General features: G+C 30.6%; 1 protein-coding gene across 1 annotated transcript in view; it reads right to left on the bottom strand.

The window, feature by feature from the left end:
* The window catches only part of LOC121116208 (lipoma-preferred partner), a 112,245-nt gene that overhangs the window by 83,732 nt on the left and 14,140 nt on the right, over positions 1-14,373 (bottom strand). Inside the window, exon 2 of the mRNA XM_040710457.2 lies at positions 13,273-13,357. Within this exon, the coding sequence (XP_040566391.1) occupies positions 13,273-13,356 (84 nt within the window). The 5' untranslated portion in view covers position 13,357. The remainder of the gene's footprint in view (positions 1-13,272; positions 13,358-14,373) is intronic.

The raw sequence follows: 14,373 nt of genomic DNA, 5'->3' as shown, positions 1-14,373 counted from the left end.
CATAGTTTTTGTTCTGAACAGTCCTAGGTAAATATATTACTTGTAAATTCAGTCCTTGTCTTTTTATTTCAAGATATTTCCTTCCCATTTTGTCTTAAGGTTTTTTGTCAATTAACTAGAATTTACTAGGAATTTCATAACTGGTCATGGTTCTGAAAAACTCGGCGGAGACGTCAACGACTTGCAGCAAGTAAGGGCAACGTTAGATATTTCCCTACGGGGTCTTCGCAACAGTGGCAACATATCCATAGGTGCAGAGGGCCTATTACCCCCCCTCAATTATTTTAGAATTTTTTCGTATTTTTCGTAATATGAAATTATCAACTTGGCAAAAAAAAAAAAAGATTAAATGTTCAAATTATCGTTTTTTTTACTAAAAGGCTATTCCTTTTTAATTGAGTCTCTTCCAACTTTATGCTTTGATTATTCGTTTAAATTTAGAGTGTTCTGAAGAATTGTAAATCTATAAATTTTCAAATAACTTTTTGTCTCGTCTAAAAAAAGCTATTTTTTAAATTTTTCCATTTATAAAAAAAATACATATGGTCACGGTTCTGCCCGCGCAAGCCCAAAATCCTAGGGGTGCCCCTAATGACGTCACTCCCACCACTTTCAAATACATTCTCCCACCGGTACTTCGGAACTGCCATCAATGAGTTCTTGCTATCTCTGGAAACTGCAATGGCCTCTCTCTAGACCAATAATCCCAACCTTCCACCCCTGTACAGGCCTTAAGCGTAATTTTTTGGGGAAGGAGAATTTATTCATTTGTCACTAATATTTTGGTCTAGGATTTTTTTTTTTTTTTCCAACGTTTTGTTATTACATTTTTTGTTAGAAAAGGCATTTCTGTATGACCTTTCCTTCGAAAGACATTTTTTGATTATCTTGATTAACTAATGGAGCCATAGACAAGGGCACCAAGGTGCCATTGGGTATCGTGAAGGCTCTGTTAGGAATCACTACTCTACTCCATATCCTACATTGCAAAGTCATAGAGGTTACTATCAGGTGAAGAAGGTGGGCAAAAGTAGTGCTCAAAATTGTATATGCACCATTTTTGCACATCATTTTCATGATGTGCTTAAAACACATTCTGTTCTAACAATATTTCTAACTTTAGTAACGAAATCTATACAGAATATGCTCTTTATTCAATGAGATTAAAGCTTATGGGACATTCATTCTGGACCACTCTGTAATTATGTTAAATGAACATGGGCAATATTGGAGGCCCTTTGTATTTTTTTTTTTTTTTTTTTGGTGCATCCATCGATCTATGTAAGTGTCTAAGGAAAAGTAGTCATTTACAAACATAGCCTTGAGCACTTTTTAATTACATATATAGGGAGGGCTACTTACTCATATGTACCACAAACATGATTATATAACTATTGCAAGGCTCAAATATTCTGTTCTCAAATTTACATTCCATCCCTAATATGTATGATCTAGAGGTGGATCGAACTAGAAAATATCGGACTATGAGGTGTGTGATTTCGGATCAAAATATGAGTATTTATAGAATAAAAGTATTCCAATATATACTCATGAGAGATAAATATATTTAAAACATCAAAAACTAGAATGTAATAACTAATTGATGAAGTCAAATATCACACAACAGGGGTGTAAAAAAATATGTATAAAAATATGAATTTGTTATTGTTGTTTTTTTATTTTTTGATTCTTCTCAACGAAAAAATATTCCAGTACAAAACAAAAATTTCTTCATTTGGAAGGCTGTCAAATCGAAAATTATGTCTCCATTAGTTGTAAAGGACTTATTTTACACTAAAAATAAATGTCGGATTGGAAGGTTCTGGCCATTGGCTTGGCAAAATAAAGTTGGGACAGAGGGTTTTCGGACTGGGCCTCTACCGAATTCTCCTCTAGTGTAATTTTCTCTAATCTTTTAATTTCGTGTTTTTCTAGGCTATAGACATTTCAATTACAGGATCAACCTTAATAATTAGATAGATTTTGCTTGCAAATATTTATAACTGCATAAATATCGTATTGACAGTAGTGTTGTGTCAGTCCATATTTATTTGATCCAGTTCAGTCCCAAGGCCGGCCCTTTCGTCTGCCAATACTAGAACTGATTAAAATAAAAAGGAGATATATAGTTGTTTGACGTCATGAAATATTTTGGGGAGCTTATTGCAAGGGGAAATCTGGATCACAGGAAATTCTTAATTTATTACTGAGAGACGATTTATAATCTTCCAATTCCACGATACACTTCGGAATTTTGAAAACTTTTCTTGTTGGGGGAGCCAAAGTTATAATTCCATCTTTTGTTATCTGAAGATAGTTCAAATCGGTAGGAAGCTCTCCTCAAATACAAAAAAAGAAACAAAGATATTAAAGCATGATTTATCTGAAAAGAACGAAGACACATCCTCCATAAAACTAAGTCACCCCCTCTGGACTTGACATTTTATAAGCATCAACCAACATTAGTTTGGATAAGTATCCTTTTACGTAATCAAAGACTGAAATTTATATGTTTTAGGACTGATATGCAGAAATGAACTGGACCCTACAAACAAAACTCGAGGGGATTTTAGTCTTCTGTCATAAATAAGGACCGATGGAACACTAATTGCCAATATTATATTTAGTTCTTAAGTTGAGGATAATGTCCTATTTAGCTATATTATGAGGCGAGTTAGAAAAAAAAATATCTTCAACAAAAATTAAGGAGAAAGGGAGAATAAATGCTCATTTTTTCCTTTTTAGTATAATATATATATGTAGCCCGTCAACAAAAATTCAAGCTAGAAAGTTTTTATTATCAAAACTGAGAATGACTTTTGTATTATACAGGGGCGTCCACAGGAGGTGGGCTGGAGGGGTTGTAGCCTTCGCCAAATTAAGGATTTATTTTTATTTTCACTAAAAAATTCAATATATTTTTTTTTCTTCTTAAATTTAACATTTTAAATTTAATTTTTGAATTTTTTTTCCAAAAAAATAAAATTTTTTATATGTAACTGTAGATTTTTGATATTTTTTACAAAAAATTTAATATATGAAATGTAATTTTATAAATTTTTTGTTAATAGCTTTGGATTTAAATTTTTTGGGCAAAATATTTTCAATTTATTTTTTGAATTTTATGTGAATAGCTTTGGGTTTTAATTTTTATATCTGCAATTTAATTTTACAAATTCTTTTGGAAAAAAATTTTATAATTGCAATTTAATTTTTCTAATTATTTTTGAAAAAATTTAATTTTTTGTGGATGGATATAGATTTTTTTTTAAATTTTCTAATAAATTTAATATATTAAATTTAATTTTTCAACCTCCCCCCAAAAAAAAAAATATAATCCTACGGACGCCTCTGTTTTACCACAAATTCTCGTCTATTTCGTCAATAAATTAAACTTATTAACCTTTTTGGGTGTGTCATAAATAGCACTTAAAGTTGCAAAAATTGATCGTCACAATAAAAGAATGATTGAAAAAAATGTAAAAATGAAAAATAAAAGTTAAAGGAAAAAAATTTCAAATATTAAATATTTTTTTCTTCTTAATTTCTATAATCCTGTTCTGTTCTCAAAAAAATTATTTCACAAAAAAAATTAAATTTCTAATATAAAATTTTTTCAAAGAAAAATAATGTAATATTTGACGCTTTTTTACATTGAAAATTTTATTTTCCATTTTTTTTTAAAATAATTTTTCTTGAGAAAAATTTGAAAAATTAAATTAAATGTCAAATATTAAATTTTCTAGTAAAAAGCAAGAATTCCTTACGGCTATTTTTTTTCCATTACTTAGAAAAATAAAAAATAATAAACTACCCGTAATAAAAAAGAATCTGAATTGAAAATTAAACATTATTTTCACGATGCCGATCCCTATTCCAGAAAAAAGATCCGATTCTCCCTCATTGTAAGGTTAAAAAACCAACATGTTTTAAAGGTTTTATTTAATGTTATTTACATTGATTAGTATTTGTTACGAAGAAGTCTATTTCAGCTGCAATATTGTCTTTGTATTAGTAAAAAAATCAATAAGAAGTTGATATAATAATATTTGTACAATATTAGTAATTATTTTTGTCCTTTTTAATACAATATAATTAATTGTCAGAGATTATTAAAAATTTAACCACTAAACCTCGATCAAAATTGCTTCTAAAAAGTGTAATTCAAATCAATATTGCTGTTATATCATAGTTCTTATAATCAAATACTCTTTTTGTAAATGAAATGGATTGGATTACAATGCGAATAATTTCTGCTCCAGTGTGTCTATATACGGAATAGTAATTGCAAAAAAAAGTAGATTGTAAAAATGCTAAATGTCATCTCTCACTAACAATAAGTTACAGGTAAGGCGGAGGGGAAAAAAAATACCTGAGTCATTCTTCAGAGGAAAAACAAAACAGTATTTTAATTAAGGTGAAGATATATTGCAAATTATTTTTGCAATGTTTTGCACTTTTTTCTTTTTTTTCACCAGTTTTTTGTCATCATTCATAGGGTTTTCAAGCTCTACATACATATATTACGACGTTACCTGACTAACCTAACAATATATACGTATATATTAAATAGAGTGTTTTGTTTTCAGCTGTTTTTATGTTTCTTTTCTCATAATCAACGTCTTTAAAGCTGTGCACAATTCACATAAAAACATCAAAATAGGGATGGGACAATTACAAAAAAAAAATCCGCATGTCGATTTCAATTCTATTCTTATAAAAATTAGTGATTCCATTTCTGTAATATTTTAGCTTATAGTTCAAAAATACCACTTTGCTATCAGGGGCGTCAACATGGTTATATTTTAATGGGGGCTTTGTTTTTGGAATTTTTTAGAAAAAAGCTAAAATTTTTTTTGGAAAAAAAAATTTGAAATATTTAATTTGATATTTAAAACATTTTCAAAAATCCACAAATATTGTTAAAAAATACCATTTTTAGAAACAAAAATTCAAAAATACTCAGCTATTCACAAAAAATTAAATTTTTTGTACAAAAATTTCGAAAATCAACTGGTATTTACAATGTAAAATCTCAAAATCGACAGATGTTTACAAAAAATGAAAAAAATTGGGAAAAAATTTCATAAATCTGCAGCTGTTCTATAAAAAATATTTATTTTAAAAATAGTTTCAAAAATTGAATTTCTAATATAAATTTTTTGAAGAAAAATTTCAAAAACACAGTTATTCGGAGAAAATTAATTTTTTGGGAAAAAATTGCAAAATTTAATTAAATTCTTTGAAAAAAAAAATTCAAATATTAAACTTTGTAATAAAAAGCGGAATTTCCAAAAGTACACAAGTATTGTTAAAAAATACCACTTTTAGAAAAAAATTTCAAAAACCCTCAGCTATTCACAAAAAATTAAATTTTTTGTGGAAAATTTTTGAATATCAACTGGTATTCACAAAAATAAAAATTCCAAAATCTACAGATGTTTACAAAAAATGAAAAAAATTGGGAAAAAATTTCATAAATCCGCAGCTGTTCAATAAAAAATATTTTTTTTTTAGAAACAGTTTCAAAAATTGAATTTCTAATATAAATTTTTTTTGCAAAAAAATACAAATATATTAAATTTTTTGAAGAAAAATTTCAAAAACACATAGTTATCCCCAAAAAATATATTTTTTGGGGAAAAAATTACAAAATTTAATTAAATTTTTTGAAAAAAAAAAATTCAAATATTAAGTTTTGTTGTAAAAAGCGCAAATTCCTTAATTTCGTAGGGGAATTATTTTTTATAACTTGGAAAAGTAATTAATACGTAAATACCAGTAATAAATAAGAATCGGTTTCGCAAATTAAACATTATTTTCCTGATGCAAATTCCGATTCCAGAAAAAAACATTCTCCACATTCCAATGAATCGTTCCATCACTACATCAAAGTATAACCACGAGAGTGTCTACTCATAAATGATGTATAGTAAAACTTAAGTATTGATTTGATTTGAATTTTCCTCAAATAAATGCTGGCAGCTAATTTAATGAAACGCAATGACAGCGAAGCTGTTCTCCCCCAAAACATTCCTCTAATTGTAAGAGTGTTAGATATGTTTATTTTTAGAGTATTGAAGATATGTCTCCCGGTTTTGAATATAGAATATATGTGTGACCCGCGTGTTCAGAATAAAGTCTCCCATGAGTGTTTCAAGATTGTATCCGTGATAGAATAAGAGAACACACAGGTTTACCATGTTAATTTTTGGGGTTTTGTTTTTTTACAAACCAAAAAATTCATACAATTTACAGCTCTAGGAATAGGACACATAAACATGGGGTTAAGGGGGATTGGCCAACTCACTTTTTGAAAGACTTTAACAATTAAAATTTATATGATAATAAAACCTATATTTGATTTTAGTCATTACTTATAAATCCCAAAACCAAGGCTTCCCCTACACACAAATATAATAATGTGGATAGCTTAATGGTATTTTTTGCTTTTTTATCACAATTTGAATGACTTTGTTTTAATTGTTAGTCTTCTTTTCTCTCTTCTTTCTTTGATAGGGTAATTAAAGATTCTTGACGTATTGTTTTTTTCTTCATTACTTTGTTAGTTGCTGTAAATATCCTATATATTGTAATTAGGTATTTTATAAGTGTATAAATTACAGAGTTCACAAAGGCTTTTGTGAGGATACCCCCTACAACCATAAATAGATATGGTTTTAATGAAGAAGATGGTTGACCTCAATATTTCATACGTAGGTATACAATGAACATAAACCGACACAACAAAAAATAAGGGTCCTATTACTAGTAATGAGTGACTAACATGCATGAATTAGTCACATTTTAGGGCCAAATCTGTTACTACATACATCAAGAAGCAAGTTTGTAATGGTAGGACAATGTTGTGTCGACTTGGCTCAACTCGTTAAAAGGTCGACTTGAGTCGATAAATTAGAAAAACAAATGAAAAAAAAGAAAAGATAATTTGCGGCACCCCAATAGAGATATAAGAGGTCTTGTACCTGGGTTTAAATTACTTTTACTTTTTTTAAATCCTTCAGTATTACTCCATAAAGATAAGACGGATTCCGGATCCGAATTACTGAACTATTTAACCCTCTTTTGATTCACGTAACTACTTACCTGGTGTGTTTGACCACCCCAACAATGAATTTTGAATCAATATATAAACTTTATTTGCAGGTATACTGTAGCATATATATATACTAGCAATTCATACTTTCTTCAAAATGGGAGACTGCCTAAGCAGAAAGTAGAAATTGAGCCATCACAATAAATCGAATAATAAGGAAATAACTTCTGGAACTGAAATAAACGATAAATTGTTGGTATAGAAGAGAGATATCCATTTTTTCGAGATATTCGGACAATTAGCAATTGTGAAGGTCATGAAAGTACATTGAAGGTCTCATTATGTGAACAAACAGGGCTTTGTTGTTTGATGAACATGGAAGCCTTAGCCCCAAGAATTATAGACATTGTCATCAGTATTTGAGGGTGGAGCGGCTCGGAGTCGATCTGTGGACTTAGGGACGAGGCCAGAGGAGATAACGTCCCATCATGTGATATGTGTTCTTGTATCTTAGGCTCAGTCCACGGATCGACTCAGAGTCCTTCTCCTCCCCCCTAATACTCAGTAAGAGACAAACTCACAACCTCCTCCACGTAATGAGACCTTCCATCTACTTTCATGATCACACAAGTGCCTAATGTCCAAAGGCACTTGAAAAAGTCGAGATCTCTCTTGTCCTACTCATGTTCTTTGCGGTGCGTCGAAGGTGAAGTAAATATATGATGCATACAAGATGTTTCAGTTCCTAGGGGGGTTCAACAACCCCAAGGAAAGTAACAGAGGGTTTGATATAGTCTAAATATTATTTTCTCATGAAAGAATACCGTGTCTAAATTCGTAAATAAGTAATAATTACAACTATTGAATAATGAATAATGATATTAAATAATAATTAATCAGTCTTGTGTGGGCTGTAATTGACTCTTTTTTTTTTTAAATTTATGTAGTACTCATTTCTGGAAGTAAAAGAGAGTGTTGCTCGTGGCGGCCTAGAGTAGGTTTTAAGGCATTGCTATTAAGAGACAAAAAATATTTTTGAGTTGTACGTTAGAAATTGAGATTTTTTTGAAGAATTTAAAGGAATGCTGATATTTACCCTTTTAATAGCACTTGAATTATAAAATTCGTCATTTTAATACCTTTTCGATAAGGTAAATTGTTTGAAACAACGGAAGGTCATAAGGAAATCATTAGCACTTTTTTCTTTTAATTGACCTATTGATCACATGTTTACAATTGCATTTAAAAAAAAATCAAATTCCTTAAATAAAAGATTTCATAAACTCATGTATCGAATATTATGCATATGGCTTAATAGGTAAAACTTTTAATCCCTCAGATACTGGGCTAAAAACGAGCTCCGTTCATGGTTTCTATTTATTTTCGGTTGCTCTTTAAAAGGTTTAACTACATCCTCAGTAGTCAATTTTCTTGAACATCCACTCCTGAAGGCTTCTCCGACATCCTTACTCTTATTCAGGCACTCTTTACAAAGTAAACGGTTGTATTTGAGCATAATTGGGCCATAAAGACTACTTTTAGGGATATTACGGATTGCAACCAAGGGTGTAATCTTTTACTTTTTTTGTTCTTAGGAATATGATAATAAACACTTATTTTTTTAACTTAACGTAAAGAAAAAGAAGCGAGAAAAAAGCAAATAGTAGTATACACTGAATTATCGACTTTCAAAAAATGTCTTATAACATTTGATCACCCTAATTTTTTAATAGATGCAAAACATTGATAAATCCTTCATAATGGTATTCTGGGAGAGATCCCCTCGTAGATACATAGCAACTATCAAAGTCAACTCCTTTCTTAAGAAATCTTAGGTACATTTTCAAAAGAAATATTTGGATACATACATATATGTGTGTTTAAAAAGATAACACTCATGCCTTATCAGCCCAAACTCTTTATCCAGAGATATAAATTCATTATCTCATGTTTATCTATTTGACTGTACATATTAAATACAGAGTTTGTTTATGGCTTTCACCTCATGTTTAGATATAAACACTTCACTTTTAAATGTTAATGTCCAACCTCCATCAAATTGATAATACTATGATCAACACAATTTATTCTTCATAAATATCACAATATGAATGAAGGCAGAAGAAGAGGATCACACACACCAAAACGATAGCTCAAGGAACAAAACAAAGACAACAATGAATTTTTGTCGAAAGTGGATCCAACTACTCAATAACTAAAGAAAGAGGCGACAAACATACTAAAACATTACCCTACAGATATCTAATAGGCTTAAAATTATCCAAGTGCGCTATATTCAATAGTATTTTAACACGTGGCATTTTTATTGATGGGATTTTCGTAGAGAAAAATTACATTTTTAAATAATCTAGCATTCTACAAAAGTCCCATCCATGGTTATTTTGTGATCGAGGGTGTGTGAATGAGTGAACATATTTTACATACATGTGTGTTGTTGTTTTTTTCTTCAACAGTTTTGTATCCTCTTTCCTGTGAGTCTCTTTATCTATCCCAGAGGATATCCTTTTTGTAATGAAAAAAATAAGTATGACGATTAGAAAAGGAAAAACGGTTTTTGTGTGTATTCTGTATTCTTTTTTATTTATTACTTAATAGATCGTCGTGCTATAAACTTTTCCCTCTGAAGTAGGTATTCTCGTGTATCTTTGGTGTAAATTGTTTTAAAAGTGCATAATAAAGTAATTATAATAATTTCCAAGTACTATCGATATTTGAAATATAGATGGTTCTCCTCTTTTCCGAAAATCATATAACAGGTAGCTGATAGCATACAGGGTCTCGTTTCAGTAATACCACAAGTATTCATACCATCCTATCCTCGTACTCATTGTTTCTTTTAAAAAATGTCATCGTTATCTATAATTAACTACGCAACCTCCCTTATTTCACCATTTCCATTGACTTAACAAGTTAAGTAGATTAAAAAAAATTATATACGTTATGAACGAAAACGATAAAGTAACGTCATCAGTAGTGCCTCATATATGACATCTTGTGGGAACAAAACAACTATCGTAGCCAAGCAAATTTATTCAAGATGACAGGTGACTTTCCTTACTTGATACAAAGCTTTATAGAGACTCTAATGCAGTGAAATATTTTAACACTGCCCTCTCACTAATCCAAGTGGACCTACATCAGTCAATTAACTGTCAAAAAACACTGGGTTGAGTTGACAAGTGTTTTTATCAATTATATATAATTTGGGGAGCAATTCCATAGAAAAATGTTCAATTGGAAGGAAGTTTTTTTGTGCAGAGTCTGCACACGATGTATCATCCTTGGCCCGTGCTTATTTTATCCTAAAAATCTAGGAGAGTGAAAGTATATCAAGGCGAGTATATTTCAAATATCACTCACACAAATGGGCGAATGTCCAAACTAATAAACTACATACACAGTCATGGCAACAACAATAGCAATGGAGAAAAAAATCATCACTATGAATTTTTTATAGGTCTTACAGATACCAAAATGTACAATTACCTGCATCTACCCTAGGGTGACTGACTCTTGTTGATTTCCAAAAAAAAAGAAGGAACTTAGTTCAGGCATGGAATTCTATATAGCGGGTATTTTTTACTCAACTCTATTAAGAAAATTTTACGAGGTTAATTGTCATTTTTTCCCCCAATTCTACAATGTTGTAGAACACGTATGGATGACATTATTATAAATCGACTTCCTCTAGACCCTAGTCTGCTCCCCCATGGCCTTTGGGGCACTCTTACAAGGAGGAGTGCGGGTATCTCAATCTCTTCTCGTACTATGTACTCATAGTGGTGATTAGGACAATGTTTTTCTTATCAATTGACAGCCAATTATGTGTTATACAACATTGTTCATAGGATAATTGTAAAAAAAAATTTACTGAAAACCTCTCCAAATTTTAATAAAAGAGATGAGTAAATTATTGGCCCAGTATATGGAAGTCTATGAATGTCATTTTTGTACCTTTTTCCTCCACCTGAGTCATAGATCCTTCTTCTTACATATACTTTATTCACTTTAAGTTCTTTGTGCTTGATTTGTATTTTTTTTTTTTTTTTTTTTTTTTTGGTAATTCTTTGGAAATAAACATATTAAACAGTATTTGTGAATAGGATTGAGTTTTGTATTTAAAATTAAGAAAATTAAATTGTTAAGATAAAAATTTGTAATTAAAAAAAATAGGAGGACCAATCTTTGCTGAAATATGTATTTTAACATTTAATACATCTTAAGCACATGGAATGAAAAGTCCCCGTCTTAACAAAGAAACCCCGTTTATTTTCGTTCAAAATTACCATTTTTCAATTATTATAAGTATAATTCACATATTTATATATTTTTTCCCCCGCTTTATGGAGCAGAGTTCCCATAATACTTTCCAAGCCATTGCTTAGCTTAAACCGTATTTTTCCCCATCAGGAAGAAGTGTAAAATTAAAATACGAAATTGATTTTGATCCATTTTTTTGGAAATAACAAAAGTAGAGTCACACTTAGTACAATTACTCACAAACTAAAGAAAATATTATCGTGAAATTTTGACAGCTGTCTTTTGAAGCTTGGTACTAATTGAAAATGAGATGAATTAAAAAACGTCATCAATGTGTGAAACCCGGCACTTTTTAGCCCATGTGTTATATTTGTACCTTTTTACTCTTATATGTTATTGTATATTAACATTTTTGAAATTCATAATAGTTTTGCATTTTTGCCCTTTTTTACAAATTGATTTTTTTCAAGTTAACTTTTCACATGGGCCATTTGTCCTTCATAAAACCAGACTGTTTTTACGTTTAAAAAAAGTCCTCAGTACAATATAATAAGAGCCCATGTCTGGTGGAAAAGGAGACAGTTGGTCATCCTAGTCATTGAATTGTAAACACGTGGAATAATCACACAAGCAGCTTAGCCTGTTTTTGTTTTTTTTAATTTCCCCTCTTGAAGGAATGGAGCAAAAGAAGATGTTGACTCATTTTGTTCCTTTTTTTCAACCAATCACTCCTTTTATATTTCCCTCATGCAGGAATAAAATATCCAGTTCTTTTAAATTCCATGCCTAGTATACAGGGTGTGGTTTTACAATGAAGAAGTTTCGAGACCAGGACATAAACCTTTCTATTTCTTGTATTAGTAGAGATATTTACAAATCCATTTATATACAAACGTAGGGAACCTCCATGAACCTAATCATTCAATCCAGCCACCCTCAGCCTCAACCATGGCCTCTAACATGGCGCAAAACGTGCTGCACGCCTTCATTAGTTAATATTTATTCATATTGTTCACAGCCTCAATAATGGAGCCTCTCAAAGAAGCCAAATTGTTGAGACTCTTTCTCCTAGACGCCCCACAGGAAATAGTTCAAAGGATTGCAGTCCGGGGAGCTAGGGGCCACATTTCCTTAGACCAGAACATCTCCAAATTGTCCGAAAGCAAATTTTGTACGCAGATCGATCTGCCTTCTTCCTTACGGGTGACCCCCATCCCTTCGGACTCCTTGAACTCCTTTGCGACTTTGTACACGGTGGCAGAGGACAACATGAGAAAGTGAATTATCTCTTTGGGTGCACAGACTGCACGGAGGGCGACAATGATCGCTGCATGATGATCGTAGTCGGAGGAAATTTTCAACACTTTGTAAACAGAACTTATACAAAATTGTCTGTTAAATCTGTTTTTAAAGCTGTACGACTAAGGGTTCCCGAAAAAAAAACCGGTTTAAAAAATTTCTTAATTGTAAAACTGTATCCTGTACTCGGTTCCAAAAAAAAAAAAGAAGACCATCGTCAACAGATAGCCATTTTGGTACTGGAACCAGTACAAAAATATTAGATTCTATTACAAACCATTAAAAAAGAGAAAAAAATTACGCAAAAAAAGGGGTTTAAATTTTTTTTACACAACTGTGGATTTTTGAATCCATTTTCCAAAAAATTTAATATTTGAAACTCTTTTTCAATATTTTTTTGTTTACAGCTGCTGATTTTTGAAATTTTGTGAGAATGCTTTAGACTTTTAAGCTTTTGGAAAAAAAATTCAAATTGGATTTTTTAAATTTTTTTCAAAAAAATCAATGTTTGGATTTTTTCCCAAAGAAAAATGTCTATAATTCAATGCCGATACTCATTTTGGTGCTATTACCAGTATGAAAACATTATATTTAGACAACACTAGTACAAAACATAAAGAAAGAGAAATACTCACTTGATAATCCTTTTTGCAGATGGATCGTCCCTCATGTTCATAGTAGCTTCCATCAATTTCTTCTCCACAATCTCCACACTTCATTCTATAAAATATGAAGAAATAGAGTCATAATATATAACATAATATGGTTATTCTTTGATAAAGCCTCTCGTAATAACATTTAAGGAATCCAAAACCCTCTACAACATAAATAATAGATGCAAATACTTTTGAATAAACCATATTTGGTGCGTACATAATTAAATGTTGAAACACATTTATGATTGATGTTTTGTTCGAAGGGAGGATCATTTAATAAATAAATGAAAGGACTTTTAAAAAGTTTTGAATACATAAATGATTTTCAAATCATGAAGAGCTCCTCCAAATGGAAATGAACCAGAACTCAATTTATTTAATTGATGATTTAATCATGATATATTACCATTTAAATTATAAATAACTACATATTATTATAAAAAAAAAGAAAAATCCAATGTCCCTTATAACCAAATACCTAGAGTAGAATGAACCACCCCGTAACTCGACCACCTGTGTTTTTTTAATGACTAAAAAAATATATATTTGGGCTGAATAAAGAGCCCATTTGACCTATAAATTGCGATACTTTTACTATAAAAAAAAATCAAAAAATACTGAAATACCAATACCTACATATTTGATACCCCTAAATAAAAAAATAGTATCGTAACATCACTAATATATAGTTCTTGACATATTAGTAATTCCAAGACGGAAAATGTCCGCGAGAAAACTTGGTTAAATAATTCCCTGGAACAAAATATCGAATGCTAATTCATGGGGCGTTTGTAAACAAACTCTAGCAATCCCGGGAACTCAGGCCGAATTTGGGCTAAGGGGCTAGGCTCCCTGGCTTTGGAACCTTCCACACTCTTTTCCTCGACGCCTATGGCAAAAATACATGAGAATACCCTTTTAATTTCTTAATTAAACTGAATTTCGAATCCTCGAGGTTTTTTTAATCACTAAAATGAAGGCGACTTTTATAGTTTTAATTTGTTTGTTTTTCTCTAATGACCTATTAATAGAAAAGATTTAGCAATTGATAAAAATTGTCTCTGACGTTTAGTTGGCATT

The sequence above is a fragment of the Lepeophtheirus salmonis genome, chromosome 4 (assembly GCF_016086655.4).
Source record: "Lepeophtheirus salmonis chromosome 4, UVic_Lsal_1.4, whole genome shotgun sequence".
Lineage (NCBI taxonomy): Eukaryota > Metazoa > Arthropoda > Copepoda > Siphonostomatoida > Caligidae > Lepeophtheirus > Lepeophtheirus salmonis.
The sequence above is the reverse complement of the archived record's forward strand: the minus strand, read 5'-3'. Positions and strand labels throughout refer to the sequence as shown.